Consider the following 19,515-nt stretch of genomic DNA (forward strand, 5'->3'; position numbering starts at 1 on the left):
GAACAGAAAGAGAGGAGGACAGAAGAACAGAAAGAGAGGAGGACAGAAGAACAGAAAGAGAGGAGGACAGAAGAACAGAAAGAGAGGAGAACAGAAGAAAGAGAGGAGGAAAGAGGAACAGAAAGAGCAGGAAGAGACAGGAAGACGACTCTGATTCAACAGAGACCGAATACTTTTGGTTTAAACCTCACCTGTGAAAGTGATTTAAAGAAGTAGTCTATCACATGGCCTGTAGGTTACAGATCTAGGCCTGGGCTACATCTCTGAACAACAAGGGACTAATCATATCCTGTGTCCCAAATGGCACCCCATTCCCTATATAATGCACTACTTTTGACCAGGACCCATAGGACTCTTATCAAAAGTAGTGCACTGTGTAGGGAATAGGGTGGCATTTAGGATAAAGTAATACTGTGAAATGACTCCTGTTGAGGGTGCTAAGGTGTGAGGTATACTGATCCTGGTGTGTCTACAGTGTGTTTACAACAGTATTAAAATAAACCAGTCCCAATTGGATGTTGAATTCAGACTTTATTGTCCCAGCTAAGAGTACAAAGCTGCTCAACAAGAACTTCCACTTTTGTCATTGTGCACCCTATTCCCTATATAGTGCACTACTTACCCCATAAGGCTCTGGTCAAAAGTAGTGCACTATGTAGGGAATAGCGTTTCATTTTGGATGTATCCATTGAGTGCTAATACTCCTTGGTCCAAGATGACCCAGCCAGTAAACCCCTGTTATTATTAAACAACCAAATTTTTTGTTGTAATGAATATAAATTGTATTTCCTGAAATATTACACAAGTCATTATTACTTCTTACAGTTTATTTACATAAAAGTGGCAATAGCGCCATTAAGAAAATGTATAATTAACAGAATATCTCATTTGAAATTATTTGAAATGACCATGAGATAGTAGCTTCACATTGTTGACTTCATTATCAATGTCAGGTATCTTATGTACAGTCTATCAGTTTAGATACAGCATCATCGCAAAGCTGAGTTGTCAACGTCTAGATGTACTGTTTGACGCTTGTTGAGTCGTGGCTGTCCGTCTCTCCCGTTTCTAGAAGTCTTGGGTTCCCCACGTCCACATAATCCTACAAAGAGATGTTCATTTCAATAAAAGAAGCCCTACGCAAGTCGGTCTATGTAACTGGATCATGCTACTGCTGTGGGGACCTCTGCTCTGGGGACCTCTGCTCTGGGGACCTCTGCTCTGGGGACCTCTGCTCTGGGGACCTCTGCTCTGGGGACCTCTGCTCTGGGGACCTCTGCTCTGGGGACCTCTGCTCTGGGGACCTCTGCTCTGGGGACCTCTGCTCTGGTTCTAAAATAAACAGGACAGGTGTAACCTGCAGGATGCCTACAGGAAGTTTTACTGTCTATAGTCAGTCCACCTTTTTTAATATCAGATGAAGGTAAAGAGGCGAGGAGATGAAGACACTATTCTATTGGGATGGACCACATGACCAGAGAGATTAATACACTATTCTATTGGGATGGACCACATGACCAGAGAGATTAATACACTATTCTATTGGGATGGACCACATGACCAGAGAGATTAATACACTATTCTATTGGGATGGACCACATGACCAGAGAGATTAATACACTATTCTATTGGGATGGACCACATGACCAGAGAGATTAATACACTATTCTATTGGGATGGACCACATGACCAGAGAGATTAATACACTATTCTATTGGGATGGACCACATGATCAGAGGGATTAATACACTATTTTATTGGGATGGACCACATGACCAGAGAGATTAATACACTATTCTATTGGGATGGACCACATGACCAGAGAGATTAATACACTATTCTATTGGGATGGACCACATGACCAGAGAGATTAATACACTATTCTATTGGGATGGACCACATGACCAGAGAGATTAATACACTATTCTATTGGGATGGACCACATGACCAGAGAGATTAATACACTATTCTATTGGGATGGACCACATGACCAGAGAGATTAATACACTATTCTATTGGGATGGACCACATGACCAGAGAGATTAATACACTATTCTATTGGGATGGACCACATGATCAGAGGGATTAATACACTATTTTATTGGGATGGACCACATGATCAGAGGGATTAATACACTATTTTATTGGGATGGACCACATGACCAGAGAGATGAGAGAGAGAGGTGAAAGGTTCAACCATTGAACTAGAATCCTATAGACCAGTAGTCACCAACCGGTCAAATCAGAAAACATTTCTGTAAAAAAAACAAAATAAGCCTTGTGTTCCTTTTTTTTTTTAAACAATTTTTTTTTTACTTGTCTTTGCGCTTTTGACGGTAGTTGCAACCGTTTCAGCTGCAATGCGCGCTGGGTAGTTACAAACTGCATTCCCAGGGGGAGCAAATCAAGTGCACTATGGACCTACCACTGGCCAATCGGATGGCTCAGATTACCCTGTCTGCAGTAACGTAGCAGGAGTAAAAGAAAGCTACAGAAAAGTTGATACTGTGAGATTTCAAAACTTCTAAAACCAGGTAGCCTAGTGGTTAGAGGCGGCAGGTAGCCTAGTGGTTAGAGGAGGCAGGTAGCCTAGTGGTTAGAGGAGGCAGGTAGCCTAGTGGTTAGAGGAGGCAGGTAGCCTAGTGGTTAGAGGAGGCAGGTGGCCTAGTGGTTAGAGGAGGCGGGTGGCCTAGTGGTTAGAGGAGGCAGGTAGCCTAGTGGTTAGAGGAGGCAGGTGGCCTAGTGGTTAGAGGAGGCAGGTGGCCTAGTGGTTAGAGGAGGCAGGTGGCCTAGTGGTTAGAGGAGGCAGGTGGCCTAGTGGTTAGAGGAGGCAGGTGGCCTAGTGGTTAGAGGAGGCGGGTGGCCTAGTGGTTAGAGGAGGCGGGTAGCCTAGTGGTTAGAGGAGGCAGGTAGCCTAGTGGTTAGAGGAGGCAGGTAGCCTAGTGGTTAGAGGAGGCAGGTGGCCTAGTGGTTAGAGGAGGCGGGTGGCCTAGTGGTTAGAGGAGGCAGGTAGCCTAGTGGTTAGAGGAGGCAGGTAGCCTAGTGGTTAGAGGAGGCAGGTAGCCTAGTGGTTAGAGGAGGCAGGTGGCCTAGTGGTTAGAGGAGGCAGGTGGCCTAGTGGTTAGAGGAGGCAGGTGGCCTAGTGGTTAGAGGAGGCAGGTAGCCTAGTGGTTAGAGGAGGCAGGTAGCATAGTGGTTAGAGGAGGCAGGTAGCCTAGTGGTTAGAGGAGGCAGGTGGCCTAGTGGTTAGAGGAGGCAGGTGGCCTAGTGGTTAGAGGAGGCAGGTAGCCTAGTGGTTAGAGGAGGCAGGTAGCATAGTGGTTAGAGGCAGCTAGCCTAGTGGTTAGAGGCAGGTAGCCTAGTGGTTAGAGGAGGCAGGTGGCCTAGTGGTTAGAGGAGGCAGGTAGCCTAGTGGTTAGAGGAGGCAGGTAGCCTAGTGGTTAGAGGAGGCAGGTAGCATAGTGGTTAGAGGCAGCTAGTCTAGTGGTTAGAGGCAGTTAGTCTAGTGGTTAGAGGCAGGTAGCCTAGTGGTTAGAGGCAGTTAGTCTAGTGGTTAGAGGCAGGTAGCCTAGTGGTTAGAGGCAGGTAGCATAGTGGTTAGAGGCAGGTAGCATAGTGGTTAGAGGCAGGTAGCATAGTGGTTAGAGGCAGGTGGCCTAGTGGTTAGAGGAGGCAGGTGGCCTAGTGGTTAGAGGAGGCAGGTAGCCTAGTGGTTAGAGGAGGCAGGTAGCCTAGTGGTTAGAGGAGGCAGGTGGCCTGGTGGTTAGAGGAGGCAGGTGGCCTAGTGGTTAGAGGAGGCAGGTGGCCTAGTGGTTAGAGGAGGCAGGTAGCCTAGTGGTTAGAGGAGGCAGGTAGCCTAGTGGTTAGAGGAGGCAGGTAGCCTAGTGGTTAGAGGAGGCAGGTAGCCTAGTGGTTAGAGGAGGCAGGTAGCCTAGTGGTTAGAGGAGGCAGGTAGCCTAGTGGTTAGAGGAGGCAGGTAGCCTAGTGGTTAGAGGAGGCAGGTAGCCTAGTGGTTAGAGGCAGGTAGCCTAGTGGTTACTAGGGGCGGCAGGTAGCCTAGTGGTTAGAGGAGGCAGGTAGCCTAGTGGTTAGAGGAGGCAGGTAGCCTAGTGGTTAGAGGAGGCAGGTAGCCTAGTGGTTAGAGGAGGCAGGTAGCCTAGTGGTTAGAGGAGGCAGGTAGCCTAGTGGTTAGAGGCAGGTAGCCTAGTGGTTAGAGGAGGCAGGTAGCCTAGTGGTTAGAGGCGGCAGGTAGCCTAGTGGTTAGAGGAGGCAGGTAGCCTAGTGGTTAGAGGAGGCAGGTAGCCTAGTGGTTAGAGGAGGCAGGTGGCCTGGTGGTTAGAGGAGGCAGGTGGCCTAGTGGTTAGAGGAGGCAGGTGGCCTAGTGGTTAGAGGAGGCAGGTGGCCTAGTGGTTAGAGGAGGCAGGTAGCCTAGTGGTTAGAGGAGGCAGGTAGCCTAGTGGTTAGAGGAGGCAGGTAGCCTAGTGGTTAGAGGAGGCAGGTAGCCTAGTGGTTAGAGGAGGCAGGTAGCCTAGTGGTTAGAGGAGGCAGGTAGCCTAGTGGTTAGAGGAGGCAGGTAGCCTAGTGGTTAGAGGCAGGTAGCCTAGTGGTTACTAGGGGCGGCAGGTAGCCTAGTGGTTAGAGGAGGCAGGTAGCCTAGTGGTTAGAGGAGGCAGGTAGCCTAGTGGTTAGAGGAGGCAGGTAGCCTAGTGGTTAGAGGAGGCAGGTAGCCTAGTGGTTAGAGGAGGCAGGTAGCCTAGTGGTTAGAGGAGGCAGGTAGCCTAGTGGTTAGAGGCAGGTAGCCTAGTGGTTAGAGGAGGCAGGTAGCCTAGTGGTTAGAGGAGGCAGGTAGCCTAGTGGTTAGAGGCGGCAGGTAGCCTAGTGGTTAGAGGAGGCAGGTAGCCTAGTGGTTAGAGGAGGCAGGTGGCCTAGTGGTTAGAGGAGGCAGGTGGCCTAGTGGTTAGAGGAGGCAGGTGGCCTAGTGGTTAGAGGAGGCAGGTAGCCTAGTGGTTAGAGGAGGCAGGTGGCCTAGTGGTTAGAGGAGGCAGGTAGCCTAGTGGTTAGAGGAGGCAGGTAGCCTAGTGGTTAGAGGCGGCAGGTGGCCTAGTGGTTAGAGGAGGCAGGTGGCCTAGTGGTTAGAGGAGGCAGGTGGCCTAGTGGTTAGAGGAGGCAGGTGGCCTAGTGGTTAGAGGAGGCAGGTGGCCTAGTGGTTAGAGGAGGCAGGTAGCCTAGTGGTTAGAGGAGGCAGGTAGCCTAGTGGTTAGAGGAGGCAGGTAGCCTAGTGGTTAGAGGAGGCAGGTAGCCTAGTGGTTAGAGCGTTGGACTAGTAACCGAAAGGTCGCTAAATCGAATCCCCGAGCTGACAAGGTAGAAATCTGTCGTTCTGCCCCTGAACAAGGCAGTTAACCCACTGTTCCCCGGTAGGCCGTCATTGTAAATAAGAATTTGTTCTTAACTGACTTGCCTAGTTAAATAAAAGGTTACATTTTTTTAATTAAATGTCAACGAATACTGCAAAGAGCTGCTGTTTTTATGAGTGAGTTCAAGTTTAACTTTTAAAAGCCATAAAATGAGTGTTCTTCCTATTTCCACTCAGTGCTACAACAAGCACTGCAACTGCAATGAATGAGTCTCAAAGTGTATCGATAGTCTTCTCTTGTTGTTACTAACGGCTTGAGTCTTTTTTTATATTGAAGAATATTTCACTTTCTCTGTTCGTGAACTTCTGCACAAGACAAAAATAATGCAGTGCGACTTGAGTTTCTTCTAGAAGACGGTGTCTCTTTATTGGTCAGTGGAGGAGAGAGGAGAGAGGAGGGATGTTGAAAGGCGGACCGTCAGTCTGCTGCTCTCTCCCTCCCTCCGCTGAGACTGATCATCAGACGCAGGTACCATCAGCCCAGTAAAATATAAAGCTAATGATTTAAATTCATGTTCGCTAAGCGGTGCCTCATGGGTAATACATTATCTGGTCTATTACCGGTGGGATCAAAACCTCAACAATGGTTTCAGAAGAACAGCAATGCATTGGCAGGGCAATTCAATCAAAGCCAATATGTGGTGATAATGTGTTGGGCCTATAGCCTACTGCACAGACCTCATTACTACAGTACTGTTTTGAATAGGTTAATAGGTTAAATAGGCTGACGTTTTTTTAAATCATGTTTAAAAACAATTTTTGACAGTGATCTCGACTCAAAAAAGGTTGGTGACCAATGCTATAGACGAATCCAAAAGCCTAGAAGATTCTATTGCTATGAGTTTAACTGTCATAGAACTCCACAGAAGAAGAAGAAGAGGTGGATGGAAGGTGGCTTACTGAATCATTCTCCATGATGTCCTCCAGGATTCTCACTATGTCTGAGAAGGAGGGCCTGGAAGTGTAGGGTTCCATCCAGCAGTTTCGCATTATCTGCAGTCTGAGAGGAAGAGAGGGAGAGAGGGAGAGAGAGAGGAGAGAGGGGGAGAGAGAGAGGAGAGAGAGAGAGAGAGGAGAGAGGGAGAGAGAGAGCGAGAGAGGAGAGAGGGAGCGAGAGAGGAGAGAGGGAGAGAGAGGAGAGAGAGGAGAGAAAGCGAGAGAGAGGGAGGGAGAGAGGGAGGGAGGGAGGGAGGGAGAGGGAGAGAGAGGGAGGGAGAGCGAGAGAGAGGGAGGGAGAGCGAGAGAGAGGGAGGGAGAGGTAGTGAGAGAGAGAGGGAGAGAGAGAGAGGTAGAGAGGGAGAGAGAGGTAGTTAGAGTGAGGGAGGGAGGGAGGGAGAGAGAGAACGAGAGCTAGTATGCATCCCAAATGATACCCTGTTGACTATATAGTGCACCCTATGGGCCCTGGTCAAATGTAGTGCACTATATAGTGAATAGGGAGCCATTTCTGACGAAGCCCTAGAATACTTTCAACCTATCGGCTTCATCCAGTATTCCACAGAGGGCATGCCTGGGTTGTGTTCAGGCTTTTAAATAAAGAGGTCCTACCTAAACTTGTACAATAAGGGTTAAATAAAGAGGTCCTACCTAAACTTGTACAATAAGGGTTAAATAAAGAGGTCCTACCTAAACTTGTACAATAAGGGTTAAATAAAGAGGTCCTACCTAAACTTGTACAATAAGGGTTAAATAAAGAGGTCCTACCTAAACTTGTACAATAAGGGTTCGTGTTAAATAAAGAGGTCCTACCTAAACTTGTACAATAAGGGTTAGTGTTAAATAAAGAGGTCCTACCTAAACTTGTACAATAAGGGTTAAATAAAGGGGTCCTACCGAAACTTGTACAATAAGGGTTAAATAAAGAGGTCCTACCTAAACTTGTACAATAAGGGTTAAATAAAGAGGTCCTACCTAAACTTGTACAATAAGGGTTAAATAAAGAGGTCCTACCTAAACTTGTACAATAAGGGTTAAATAAAGAGGTCCTAAACTTGTACAATAAGGGTTAAATAAAGAGGTCCTACCTAAACTTGTACAATAAGGGTTAGTGTTAAATAAAGAGGTCCTACCTAAACGTGTACAATAAGGGTTAAATAAAGAGGTCCTACCTAAACTTGTACAATAAGGGTTAAATAAAGAGGTCCTACCTAAACTTGTACAATAAGGGTTAAATAAAGAGGTCCTACCTAAACTTGTACAATAAGGGTTAAATAAAGAGGTCCTACCTAAACTTGTACAATAAGGGTTAAATAAAGAGGTCCTACCTAAACTTGTACAATAAGGGTTCGTGTTAAATAAAGAGGTCCTACCTAAACTTGTACAATAAGGGTTAGTGTTAAATAAAGAGGTCCTACCTAAACTTGTACAATAAGGGTTAAATAAAGAGGTCCTACCTAAACTTGTACAATAAGGGTTAGTGTTAAATAAAGAGGTCCTACCTAAACTTGTACAATAAGGGTTAAATAAAGGGGTCCTAACGAAACTTGTACAATAAGGGTTAAATAAAGAGGTCCTACCTAAACTTGTACAATAAGGGTTAAATAAAGAGGTCCTACCTAAACTTGTACAATAAGGGTTAAATAGAGGTCCTACCTAAACTTGTACAATAAGGGTTAAATAAAGAGGTCCTAAACTTGTACAATAAGGGTTAAATAAAGAGGTCCTACCTAAACTTGTACACTAAGGGTTAAATAAAGAGGTCCTACCTAAACTTGTACAATAAGGGTTCGTGTTAAATAAAGAGGTCCTACCTAAACTTGTCCAATAAGGGTTAGTGTTAAATAAAGAGGTCCTACCTAAACTTGTCCAATAAGAACACAGATGTTTGTTTTGTGCCCTACTGAACATGACTCTGTCGCTGCTGTAACCACAACACTATCAAATATTTTTTACTTATTTAAATTTAACGAGGCAAGTCAGTTAAGAACAAATTATTATTTACAATGATGGTCTACTCCGGCCCAAACCCGGACGACGCTGGGCCAATTATGCGTCGCCCTACGGGTACTCCCAATCACGGCCGGTTGTGACGCAGCCTGTGATACAATGTCACGGTCACTTACATCTCTGGCCTGCAGCCCTCGGGGTCTTTATTCTTGTGACCGGCACAGATGTGATAGACGACGGCCTCTGATGTCTCCAGATCATGGTATGGTAAGGTGCCTGGTAACCACAAGTACCCAACTGTGTTATGTCCAAGGTGTTATAATTATATTTAAATTTATAATTTGTTCAAATTTATTTATCTGGGTAAATAAAAAAGGTCAGATAAATACAAGATATCAGGCCTGTCATCCTTATGGACACTGGGCAGCCAACTATACAGGCTTGTAAATTATGTTAGACATTTTTTGTTTCCATTGTTTATGACCACGAAACTCACCAAATGTCTGTATCTCCCACAGCACGATGCCAAATGCCCACACGTCCCCCTTGAAGCTGTAATAGTTGATTCTGAAGTACTCAGGGGGGTACCAGCGTAGGGGCACACGTTCCTATACACATAACCACACATTGGAAACAGTTACCCTTTAAAACTCACACCGAGACCATTATCACGTTAAGTCCAGTTTCCTGCGACAGATTAAGTCTAATCCTGTCCTAAAAAGCATTGTCAATCTTCCTGTGACTGGTCTACCCCCCCCCCCCCATGAATTTGCTACAGTATCAAGTCATCTGACCCGTACTGCCTACCAAGCAAAAAGACTAACTGCTAATTTAGTCGAAAATGAGTTGCTACATTAAATACCTGCTTAATCATGTGACAAGTATCCTGCCTCTATGTTATTGTGTTCAGGAGAAAATGGGGGTCATGTTAGCAGTACCTGCATCAAGTTACTGTGAAACCAAGGTAAATAAAAGCCCTTTTTCCTCAGTTCCACGCTATGAGCAGTTACTGTCTTTTTACTTGGTAGGGCAGTATTGGTGTTTCAGGTTTCAGGTTTCTGCCAGTGTGTGTGTGTGTGTGTGTGTGTGACTGAACCCTATGTGTGTGTGTGTGTGTGTGTGTGGCTGACCCCTGTGTGTGTGACTGACCCCTGTGTGTGTGTGTGTGTGTGTGTGTGTGTGTGTGTGTGTGTGTGTGTGTGTGTGTGTGTGTGTGACTGAACTATGTGTGTGTGTGTGTGTGTGTGTGTGTGTGTGTGTGTGTGTGTGTGTGTGTGTGACTGAACCCTGTGTGTGTGTGTGTGTGTGTGTGTGTGTGTGTGTGTGTGTGTGTGTGTGTGTGTGTGTGTGTGTGTGTGTGTGTGACTGAACCCTGTGTGTGTGTGTGTGTGTGTGTGTGTGTGTGTGTGTGACTGAACCCTGTGTGTGTGTGTGTGTGTGTGTGTGTGTGACTGAACCCTGTGTGTGTGTGTGTGTGTGTGCGTGTGACTGAACCCTGTGTGTGTGTGTGTGTGTGTGTGTGTGTGTGTGTGTGTGTGTGTGTGTGTGTGACTGAACCCTGTGTGTGTGTGTGTGTGTGTGTGTGTGTGTGTGTGTGTGTGTGTGTGTGTGTGTGTGTGTGTGTGTGTGTGTGTGACTGAACCCTGTGTGTGCGCGTGTGGCTGACCCCTGTGTGTGTGTGTGCGCGTGTGGCTGACCCCTGTGTGTGTGTGTGTGTGTGGCTGACCCCTGGGTGTGTGTGTGCGCGTGTGGCTGACCCCTGGGTGTGTGTGTGTGTGACTGACCCCTGTGTGTGTGTGTGCGCGTGTGGCTGACCCCTGGGTGTGTGTGTGTGCGCGTGTGGCTGACCCCTGGGTGTGTGTGTGTGTGTGTGACTGACCCCTGGGTGTGTGTGTGTGTGTGTGTGTGTGTGACTGACCCCTGTGTGTGTGTGTGTGTGTGGCTGACCCCTGTGTGTGTGCGCGTGTGGCTGACCCCTGTGTGTGTGTGTGCGCGTGTGGCTGACCCCTGTGTGTGTGTGTGCGCGTGTGGCTGACCCCTGTGTGTGTGTGTGCGCGTGTGGCTGACCCCTGTGTGTGTGTGTGCGCGTGTGGCTGACCCCTGGGTGTGTGTGTGCGCGTGTGGCTGACCCCTGGGTGTGTGTGTGTGTGTGTGTGTGTGACTGACCCCTGTGTGTGTGTGTGCGCGTGTGGCTGACCCCTGTGTGTGTGTGTGCGCGTGTGGCTGACCCCTGGGTGTGTGTGTGCGCGTGTGGCTGACCCCTGGGTGTGTGTGTGTGTGTGTGTGTGTGTGTGTGTGTGTGTGTGTGTGTGTGTGTGTGTGTGTGTGTGTGTGTGTGTGTGTGTGTGTGTGTGTGTGTGACTGAACCCTGTGTGTGTGTGTGTGTGTGGCTGACCCCTGTGTGTGTGTGTGCGCGTGTGGCTGACCCCTGTGTGTGTGTGTGGCTGACCCCTGTGTGTGTGTGTGCGCGTGTGGCTGACCCCTGGGTGTGTGTGTGCGCGTGTGGCTGACCCCTGTGTGTGTGTGTGGCTGACCCCTGTGTGTGTGTGTGTGTGTGTGGCTGACCCCTGTGTGTGTGTGTGTGTGTGTGGCTGACCCCTGTGTGTGTGTGTGTGTGTGTGTGGCTGACCCCTGTGTGTGTGTGTGTGTGTGTGTGGCTGACCCCTGTGTGTGTGTGTGTGTGTGTGTGGCTGACCCCTGTGTGTGTGTGTGTGTGTGTGGCTGACCCCTGTGTGTGTGTGGCTGACCCCTGTGTGTGTGTGGCTGACCCCTGTGTGTGTGTGGCTGACCCCTGTGTGTGTGTGTGTGTGTGGCTGACCCCTGTGTGTGTGTGGCTGACCCCTGTGTGTGTGTGTGTGTGTGTGTGTGGCTGACCCCTGTGTGTGTGTGTGTGTGTGTGGCTGACCCCTGTGTGTGTGTGGCTGACCCCTGTGTGTGTGTGTGTGTGTGTGTGTGGCTGACCCCTGTGTGTGTGTGTGTGTGTGTGTGGCTGACCCCTGTGTGTGTGTGTGTGTGTGTGTGGCTGACCCCTGTGTGTGTGTGTGTGCGCGTGTGGCTGACCCCTGTGTGTGTGTGGCTGACCCCTGTGTGTGTGTGTGTGCGCGCGCGTGTGGCTGACCCCTGTGTGTGTGTGTGTGTGTGTGTGTGTGTGTGTGTGTGGCTGACCCCTGTGTGTGTGTGTGTGTGTGTGTGTGGCTGACCCCTGTGTGTGTGTGTGCGCGTGTGGCTGACCCCTGTGTGTGTGTGTGTGTGTGTGTGACTGACCCCTGTGTGTGTGTGTGCGCGTGTGGCTGACCCCTGTGTGTGTGTGTGCGCGTGTGGCTGACCCCTGGGTGTGTGTGTGCGCGTGTGGCTGACCCCTGTGTGTGTGTGTGTGTGTGTGTGACTGACCCCTGTGTGTGTGTGTGTGTGTGTGTGTGTGTGTGTGTGTGTGTGTGTGTGTGTGTGTGTGTGTGACTGAACCCTGTGTGTGTGTGTGTGTGTGTGGCTGACCCCTGTGTGTGTGTGTGTGTGTGTGTGTGCGCGTGTGGCTGACCCCTGTGTGTGTGTGTGCGCGTGTGGCTGACCCCTGTGTGTGTGTGTGGCTGACCCCTGTGTGTGTGTGTGCGCGTGTGGCTGACCCCTGGGTGTGTGTGTGCGCGTGTGGCTGACCCCTGTGTGTGTGTGTGTGTGTGTGTGTGTGTGTGTGTGGCTGACCCCTGTGTGTGTGTGTGTGTGTGTGTGGCTGACCCCTGTGTGTGTGTGTGTGTGTGTGTGGCTGACCCCTGTGTGTGTGTGTGTGTGTGTGGCTGACCCCTGTGTGTGTGTGGCTGACCCCTGTGTGTGTGTGGCTGACCCCTGTGTGTGTGTGGCTGACCCCTGTGTGTGTGTGTGTGTGTGTGTGGCTGACCCCTGTGTGTGTGTGGCTGACCCCTGTGTGTGTGTGTGTGTGTGTGTGTGGCTGACCCCTGTGTGTGTGTGTGTGTGTGTGGCTGACCCCTGTGTGTGTGTGGCTGACCCCTGTGTGTGTGTGTGTGTGTGTGTGGCTGACCCCTGTGTGTGTGTGTGTGTGTGTGTGGCTGACCCCTGTGTGTGTGTGTGTGTGTGTGTGTGTGTGTGTGTGTGGCTGACCCCTGTGTGTGTGTGTGTGCGCATGTGGCTGACCCCTGTGTGTGTGTGGCTGACCCCTGTGTGTGTGTGTGTGCGCGCGCGTGTGGCTGACCCCTGTGTGTGTGTGTGTGTGTGTGTGTGTGTGTGTGGCTGACCCCTGTGTGTGTGTGTGTGTGTGTGTGTGTGTGGCTGACCCCTGTGTGTGTGTGTGCGCGTGTGGCTGACCCCTGTGTGTGTGTGTGTGTGTGTGACTGACCCCTGTGTGTGTGTGTGTGTGGCTGACCCCTGTGTGTGTGTGTGTGCGCGTGTGGCTGACCCCTGTGTGTGTGTGTGTGCGCGTGTGGCTGACCCCTGTGTGTGTGTGTGTGTGTGTGGCTGACCCCTGTGTGTGTGTGTGTGTGTGTGTGTGGCTGACCCCTGTGTGTGTGTGTGTGTGTGTGGCTGAACCCTGTGTGTGTGTGTGTGTGTGGCTGACCCCTGTGTGTGTGTGTGTGTGTGGCTGACCCCTGGGTGTGTGTGTGTGTGTGTGTGGCTGACCCCTGTGTGTGTGTGTGTGTGTGTGTGGCTGACCCCTGTGTGTGTGTGTGTGTGCGCGTGTGGCTGACCCCTGTGTGTGTGTGTGTGTGTGTGTGTGGCTGACCCCTGTGTGTGTGTGTGTGTGTGTGTGGCTGACCCCTGTGTGTGTGTGTGTGCGTGTGTGGCTGACCCCTGTGTGTGTGTGTGTGCGCGTGTGGCTGACCCCTGTGTGTGTGCGCGTGTGGCTGACCCCTGTGTGTGTGTGTGTGTGTGTGTGTGTGTGGCTGACCCCTGTGTGTGTGTGTGTGTGTGTGTGGCTGACCCCTGTGTGTGTGTGTGTGTGTGTGGATGACCCCTGTGTGTGTGTGTGTGTTGGCTGCCCAGTGTGTGTGTGTGTGTTGGCTGCCCAGTGTGTGTGTGTGTGGATGACCCCTGTGTGTGTGTGTGTGTTGGCTGCCCAGTGTGTGTGTGTGTGTTGGCTGCCCAGTGTGTGTGTGTGTGTGTGTGTGTGTGTGTGTGTGTGTGTGTGTGTGTGTGACTGAACCCTGGGTGTGTGTGTGTGTGTGTGTGGCTGACCCCTGTGTGTGTGTGTGTGTGTGTGTGTGTGTGTGTGTGTGTGTGTGTGACTGAACCCTGGGTGTGTGTGTGTGTGTGTGTGGCTGACCCCTGTGTGTGTGTGTGTGTGTGTGTGTGTGTGTGTGTGTGTGTGTGTGTGTGTGTGTGTGTGTGTGTGTGTGTGTGTGTGACTGAACCCTGGGTGTGTGTGTGTGTGTGTGTGTGGCTGACCCCTGGGTGTGTGTGTGTGTGTGGCTGACCCCTGGGTGTGTGTGTGTGGCTGACCCCTGGGTGTGTGTGTGTGTGTGGCTGACCCCTGGGTGTGTGTGTGTGACTGAACCCTGGGTGTGTGTGTGTGTGTGGCTGACCCCTGGGTGTGTGTGTGTGTGTGGCTGACCCCTGTGTGTGTGTGTGTGTGTGTGTGGCTGACCCCTGTGTGTGTGTGTGTGGCTGACCCCTGTGTGTGTGTGTGACTGAACCCTGGGTGTGTGTGTGTGTGTGGCTGACCCCTGTGTGTGTGTGTGACTGAACCCTGGGTGTGTGTGTGTGTGTGTGGCTGACCCCTGTGTGTGTGTGTGACTGAACCCTGGGTGTGTGTGTGTGTGTGGCTGACCCCTGTGTGTGTGTGTGTGACTGAACCCTGGGTGTGTGTGTGTGTGTGGCTGACCCCTGTGTGTGTGTGTGTGACTGAACCCTGTGTGTGTGTGTGTGTGTGTGTGGCTGACCCCTGGGTGTGTGTGTGTGTGTGGCTGACCCCTGGGTGTGTGTGTGTGACTGAACCCTGGGTGTGTGTGTGTGGCTGACCCCTGGGTGTGTGTGTGTGTGTGGCTGACCCCTGGGTGTGTGTGTGTGACTGAACCCTGGGTGTGTGTGTGTTGTGTGGCTGACCCCTGGGTGTGTGTGTGTGTGTGGCTGAACCCTGGGTGTGTGTGTGTGTGTGTGGCTGACCCCTGGGTGTGTGTGTGTGTGTGTGACTGAACCCTGGGTGTGTGTGTGTGTGTGGCTGACCCCTGGGTGTGTGTGTGTGTGGCTGACCCCTGTGTGTGTGTGTGTGGCTGACCCCTGTGTGTGTGTGTGTGGCTGACCCCTGTGTGTGTGTGTGTGGCTGACCCCTGGGTGTGTGTGTGTGTGTGACTGAACCCTGGGTGTGTGTGTGTGTGTGTGGCTGACCCCTGTGTGTGTGTGTGTGTGGCTGACCCCTGGGTGTGTGTGTGTGTGTGACTGACCCCTGGGTGTGTGTGTGTGTGTGGCTGACCCCTGGGTGTGTGTGTGTGTGTGGCTGACCCCTGGGTGTGTGTGTGTGTGTGACTGACCCCTGGGTGTGTGTGTGTGTGTGACTGACCCCTGTGTGTGTGTGTGTGTGTGTGGCTGACCCCTGTGTGTTTGTGTGTGTGTGGCTGACCCCTGTGTGTGTGTGTGTGGCTGACCCCTGTGTGTGTGTGTGTGTGTGTGTGGCTGACCCCTGGGTGTGTGTGTGTGGCTGAACCCTGGGTGTGTGTGTGTGTGTGTGTGTGTGTGTGTGTGTGTGTGTGTGTGTGTGTGACTGAACCCTGGGTGTGTGTGTGTGTGTGTGGCTGACCCCTGGGTGTGTGTGTGTGTGTGTGTGGCTGACCCCTGGGTGTGTGTGTGTGTGTGGCTGACCCCTGGGTGTGTGTGTGTGTGGCTGACCCCTGTGTGTGTGTGTGGCTGACCCCTGTGTGTGTGTGTGTGACTGAACCCTGGGTGTGTGTGTGTGTGTGTGTGGCTGACCCCTGGGTGTGTGTGTGTGTGTGTGACTGAACCCTGGGTGTGTGTGTGTGTGTGTGGCTGAACCCTGGGTGTGTGTGTGGCTGACCCCTGTGTGTGTGTGTGGCTGACCCCTGTGTGTGTGTGTGACTGAACCCTGGGTGTGTGTGTGTGTGTGTGGCTGACCCCTGGGTGTGTGTGTGTGTGTGACTGAACCCTGGGTGTGTGTGTGTGTGTGGCTGACCCCTGGGTGTGTGTGTGGCTGACCCCTGGGTGTGTGTGTGTGTGGCTGACCCCTGGGTGTGTGTGTGTGTGGCTGACCCCTGGGTGTGTGTGTGTGTGGCTGACCCCTGGGTGGGTGTGTGGCTGACCCCTGGGTGGGTGTGTGGCTGACCCCTGTGTGTGTGTGTGTGTGGCTGACCCCTGTGTGTGTGTGTGTGTGGCTGACCCCTGTGTGTGTGTGTGTGTGGCTGACCCCTGTGTGTGTGTGTGTGTGGCTGACCCCTGTGTGTGTGTGGCTGACCCCTGTGTGTGTGTGTGTGTGGCTGACCCCTGTGTGTGTGTGTGTGTGGCTGACCCCTGTGTGTGTGTGTGTGTGGCTGACCCCTGTGTGTGTGTGTGTGTGGCTGACCCCTGTGTGTGTGTGTGTGTGGCTGACCCCTGTGTGTGTGTGTGTGGCTGACCCCTGTGTGTGTGTGGCTGACCCCTGTGTGTGTGTGTGTGTGGGGCTGACCCCTGTGTGTGTGTGTGTGTGTGGCTGACCCCTGTGTGTGTGTGTGTGTGGCTGACCCCTGGGTGTGTGGGTGTGTGTGTGGCTGACCCCTGGGTGTGTGGGTGTGTGTGTGGCTGACCCCTGGGTGTGTGGGTGTGTGTGTGGCTGACCCCTGGGTGTGTGGGTGTGTGTGTGGCTGACCCCTGGGTGTGTGGTGTGTGTGTGGCTGACCCCTGGGTGTGTGTGTGTGTGTGGCTGACCCCTGGGTGTGTGTGTGTGTGTGGCTGACCCCTGGGTGTGTGTGTGTGTGTGGCTGACCCCTGGGTGTGTGTGTGTGTGTGGCTGACCCCTGGGTGTGTGTGTGTGTGTGGCTGACCCCTGGGTGTGTGTGTGTGTGGCTGACCCCTGGGTGTGTGTGTGTGTGGCTGACCCCTGGGTGTGTGTGTGTGTGGCTGACCCCTGGGTGTGTGTGTGTGTGGCTGACCCCTGGGTGTGTGTGTGTGTGGCTGACCCCTGGGTGTGTGTGTGTGTGGCTGACCCCTGGGTGTGTGTGTGTGTGGCTGACCCCTGGGTGTGTGTGTGTGTGGCTGACCCCTGGGTGTGTGTGTGTGTGGCTGACCCCTGGGTGTGTGTGTGTGTGGCTGACCCCTGGGTGTGTGTGTGGCTGACCCCTGGGTGTGTGTGTGGCTGACCCCTGGGTGTGTGTGTGGCTGACCCCTGGGTGTGTGTGTGTGTGGCTGACCCCTGGGTGGGTGTGTGGCTGACCCCTGGGTGTGTGTGTGTGTGGCTGACCCCTGGGTGTGTGTGTGTGTGTGTGTGTGGCTGACCCCTGGGTGGGTGTGTGGCTGACCCCTGGGTGTGTGTGTGTGTGTGTGTGTGTGTGGCTGACCCCTGGGTGTGTGTGTGTGTGGCTGACCCCTGGGTGTGTGTGTGGCTGACCCCTGGGTGTGTGTGTGGCTGACCCCTGGGTGTGTGTGTGGCTGACCCCTGTGTGTGGCTGACCCCTGGGTGTGTGTGTGTGTGGCTGACCCCTGGGTGGGTGTGTGGCTGACCCCTGTGTGTGTGTGTGGCTGACCCCTGGGTGTGTGTGTGTGTGGCTGACCCCTGGGTGGGTGTGTGGCTGACCCCTGGGTGTGTGTGTGTGTGTGTGACTGAACCCTGGGTGTGTGTGGCTGACCCCTGGGTGTGTGTGTGGCTGACCCCTGGGTGTGTGTGTGTGTGTGTGTGTGTGTGTGTGTGTGTGTGTGTGTGTGTGTGTGTGTGGCTGACCCCTGGGTGTGTGTGTGGCTGACCCCTGGGTGTGTGTGTGGCTGACCCCTGTGTGTGTGTGTGGCTGACCCCTGTGTGTGTGTGTGGCTGACCCCTGGGTGTGTGTGGCTGACCCCTGGGTGTGTGTGGCTGACCCCTGGGTGTGTGTGTGGCTGACCCCTGGGTGTGTGTGTGGCTGACCCCTGGGTGTGTGTGTGTGTGGCTGACCCCTGGGTGTGTGTGTGTGTGTGGCTGACCCCTGGGTGTGTGTGTGTGTGTGTGTGTGGCTGACCCCTGGGTGTGTGTGTGTGTGGCTGACCCCTGTGTGTGTGTGGCTGACCCCTGGGTGTGTGTGGCTGACCCCTGGGTGTGTGTGGCTGACCCCTGGGTGTGTGTGGCTGACCCCTGTGTGTGTGTGGCTGACCCCTGGGTGTGTGTGTCTGACCCCTGGGTGTGTGTGGCTGACCCCTGTGTGTGTGTGGCTGACCCCTGGGTGTGTGTGTCTGACCCCTGGGTGTGTGTGTCTGACCCCTGGGTGTGTGTGGCTGACCCCTGGGTGTGTGTGGCTGACCCCTGGGTGTGTGTGTCTGACCCCTGGGTGTGTGTGTCTGACCCCTGGGTGTGTGTGTCTGACCCCTGGGTGTGTGTGGCTGACCCCTGGGTGTGTGTGGCTGACCCCTGGGTGTGTGTGGCTGACCCCTGGGTGTGTGTGGCTGACCCCTGGGTGTGTGTGTCTGACCCCTGGGTGTGTGTGTCTGACCCCTGGGTGTGTGTGTCTGACCCCTGGGTGTGTGTGGCTGACCCCTGGGTGTGTGTGGCTGACCCCTGGGTGTGTGTGGCTGACCCCTGGGTGTGTGTGGCTGACCCCTGGGTGTGTGTGTCTGACCCCTGGGTGTGTGTGTCTGACCCCTGGGTGTGTGTGTCTGACCCCTGGGTGTGTGTGTCTGACCCCTGGGTGTGTGTGTCTGACCCCTGGGTGTGTGTGGCTGACCCCTGGGTGTGTGTGGCTGACCCCTGGGTGTGTGTGGCTGACCCCTGTGTGTGTGTGGCTGACCCCTGGGTGTGTGTGGCTGACCCCTGTGTGTGTGTGTGTGTGGCTGACCCCTGTGTGTGTGTGGCTGACCCCTGTGTGTGTGTGGCTGACCCCTGTGTGTGTGTGGCTGACCCCTGTGTGTGTGTGGCTGACCCCTGGGTGTGTGTGGCTGACCCCTGGGTGTGTGTGTCTGACCCCTGGGTGTGTGTGTCTGACCCCTGGGTGTGTGTGGCTGACCCCTGGGTGTGTGTGTCTGACCCCTGTGTGTGTGTGGCTGACCCCTGGGTGTGTGTGTCTGACCCCTGGGTGTGTGTGTCTGACCCCTGGGTGTGTGTGTCTGACCCCTGGGTGTGTGTGTCTGACCCCTGGGTGTGTGTGGCTGACCCCTGGGTGTGTGTGTCTGACCCCTGGGTGTGTGTGTCTGACCCCTGGGTGTGTGTGTCTGACCCCTGGGTGTGTGTGTCTGACCCCTGGGTGTTTCCTGCGACTGCTGCGGCGGCTCTTCATGCGGGTCAGGTCTCTGGCCAGACCAAACTCTGACACCTTTACCTCCCAGGGGAACGTGCTCACCATGATGTTCCTGAGGGCCAGGTCACAGTGCACCACCTGGAACACAACACAGATCCCAGAACAGTTACTGTCACCTGAACGGTATGTAACACTGTAAGGACAGATCCCAGAACAGTTACTATCAGATGTACTGTTGTTGTATGTTTGGGCTACCGTCTGTAAGAACAGATCCTACGTCACAATGCACAACCTGTAAGGACAGATCTCACATCAGTTATTGTCACCTGAACAGTATGTAACACTGTGTGTAAGGACAGATCCCAGAACAGTACTATTTTCTGACTGTACTGTGTCTATCATGATGTTCTGTAGCTGTGTGTAAGGGTTTACTGTCTGTAAGAACTGGTCATAGGTCACAGTGCACCAACTGGAACACAGACCCCAGAACAGTTTCTGACTGACTGACTGGTCCAAGAGCAGTTAATGCCAGTGGCCGTTTGGTGTCATAAGAAATGAGTGAGAGGAGGAGGAGGAAACTAGGTACCATTTTGGATCGCAGGTGTTCCATGGCCAGTGCGATGTGATAGGATGCGATGGTGAGCAAGCTCTGTAGCTCAGGGTCACAGGTCAGTTTGTCTCTGTGGGTCTGAAGGAAGCTCCGCAGGGTTCCGTAGCTCACAAACTCCATGATCAACACATAGGGTTCTGGGAGGACACACACACACACACACACACACACACACACACACACACACACACACACACACACACACACACACACACACACACACACACACACACACACACACACACACACACACACAC

At 52.8% G+C, this 19,515-nt stretch overlaps 1 protein-coding gene across 1 annotated transcript; it reads right to left on the minus strand.

Annotated features, from left to right (window-relative positions):
* Nucleotides 1-523: 523 nt before the first annotated feature.
* LOC120018047 (fibroblast growth factor receptor homolog 1-like) lies at nt 524-19,466 on the minus strand. The gene is made up of 6 exons (XM_038961007.1): nt 19,235-19,466; nt 18,649-18,786; nt 8,799-8,910; nt 8,479-8,578; nt 6,317-6,416; nt 524-1,102 (listed from the first exon to the last, which is right to left on the minus strand). The coding sequence occupies exons 1-6, from the start codon at nt 19,376-19,378 to the stop codon at nt 1,016-1,018; spliced, it is 681 nt and encodes a 226-aa protein (XP_038816935.1). The 5' UTR covers nt 19,379-19,466; the 3' UTR covers nt 524-1,015.
* Between the last annotated feature and the right edge of the window lie 49 nt (nt 19,467-19,515).

Source organism: Salvelinus namaycush, chromosome 23 (assembly GCF_016432855.1).
Source record: "Salvelinus namaycush isolate Seneca chromosome 23, SaNama_1.0, whole genome shotgun sequence".
NCBI lineage: Eukaryota > Metazoa > Chordata > Actinopteri > Salmoniformes > Salmonidae > Salvelinus > Salvelinus namaycush.

What these genes read in the sequence shown, in the direction of transcription:
- LOC120018047 (XM_038961007.1), bottom strand. Translation starts at nt 19,378, where the DNA reads ATGGAGTTTGTGAGCTACGGAACCCTGCGGAGCTTCCTTCAGACCCAC. An exon ending in AACACCTGCGATCCAAAATG is followed by an intron (nt 18,787 to 19,234) that starts GTACCTAGTTTC and finishes GTTGTGTTCCAG; the next exon opens with GTGGTGCACTGTGACCTGGC. An exon ending in GAGGGCTGCAGGCCAGAGAT is followed by an intron (nt 6,417 to 8,478) that starts GTAAGTGACCGT and finishes TCTTCCTCTCAG; the next exon opens with ACTGCAGATAATGCGAAACT.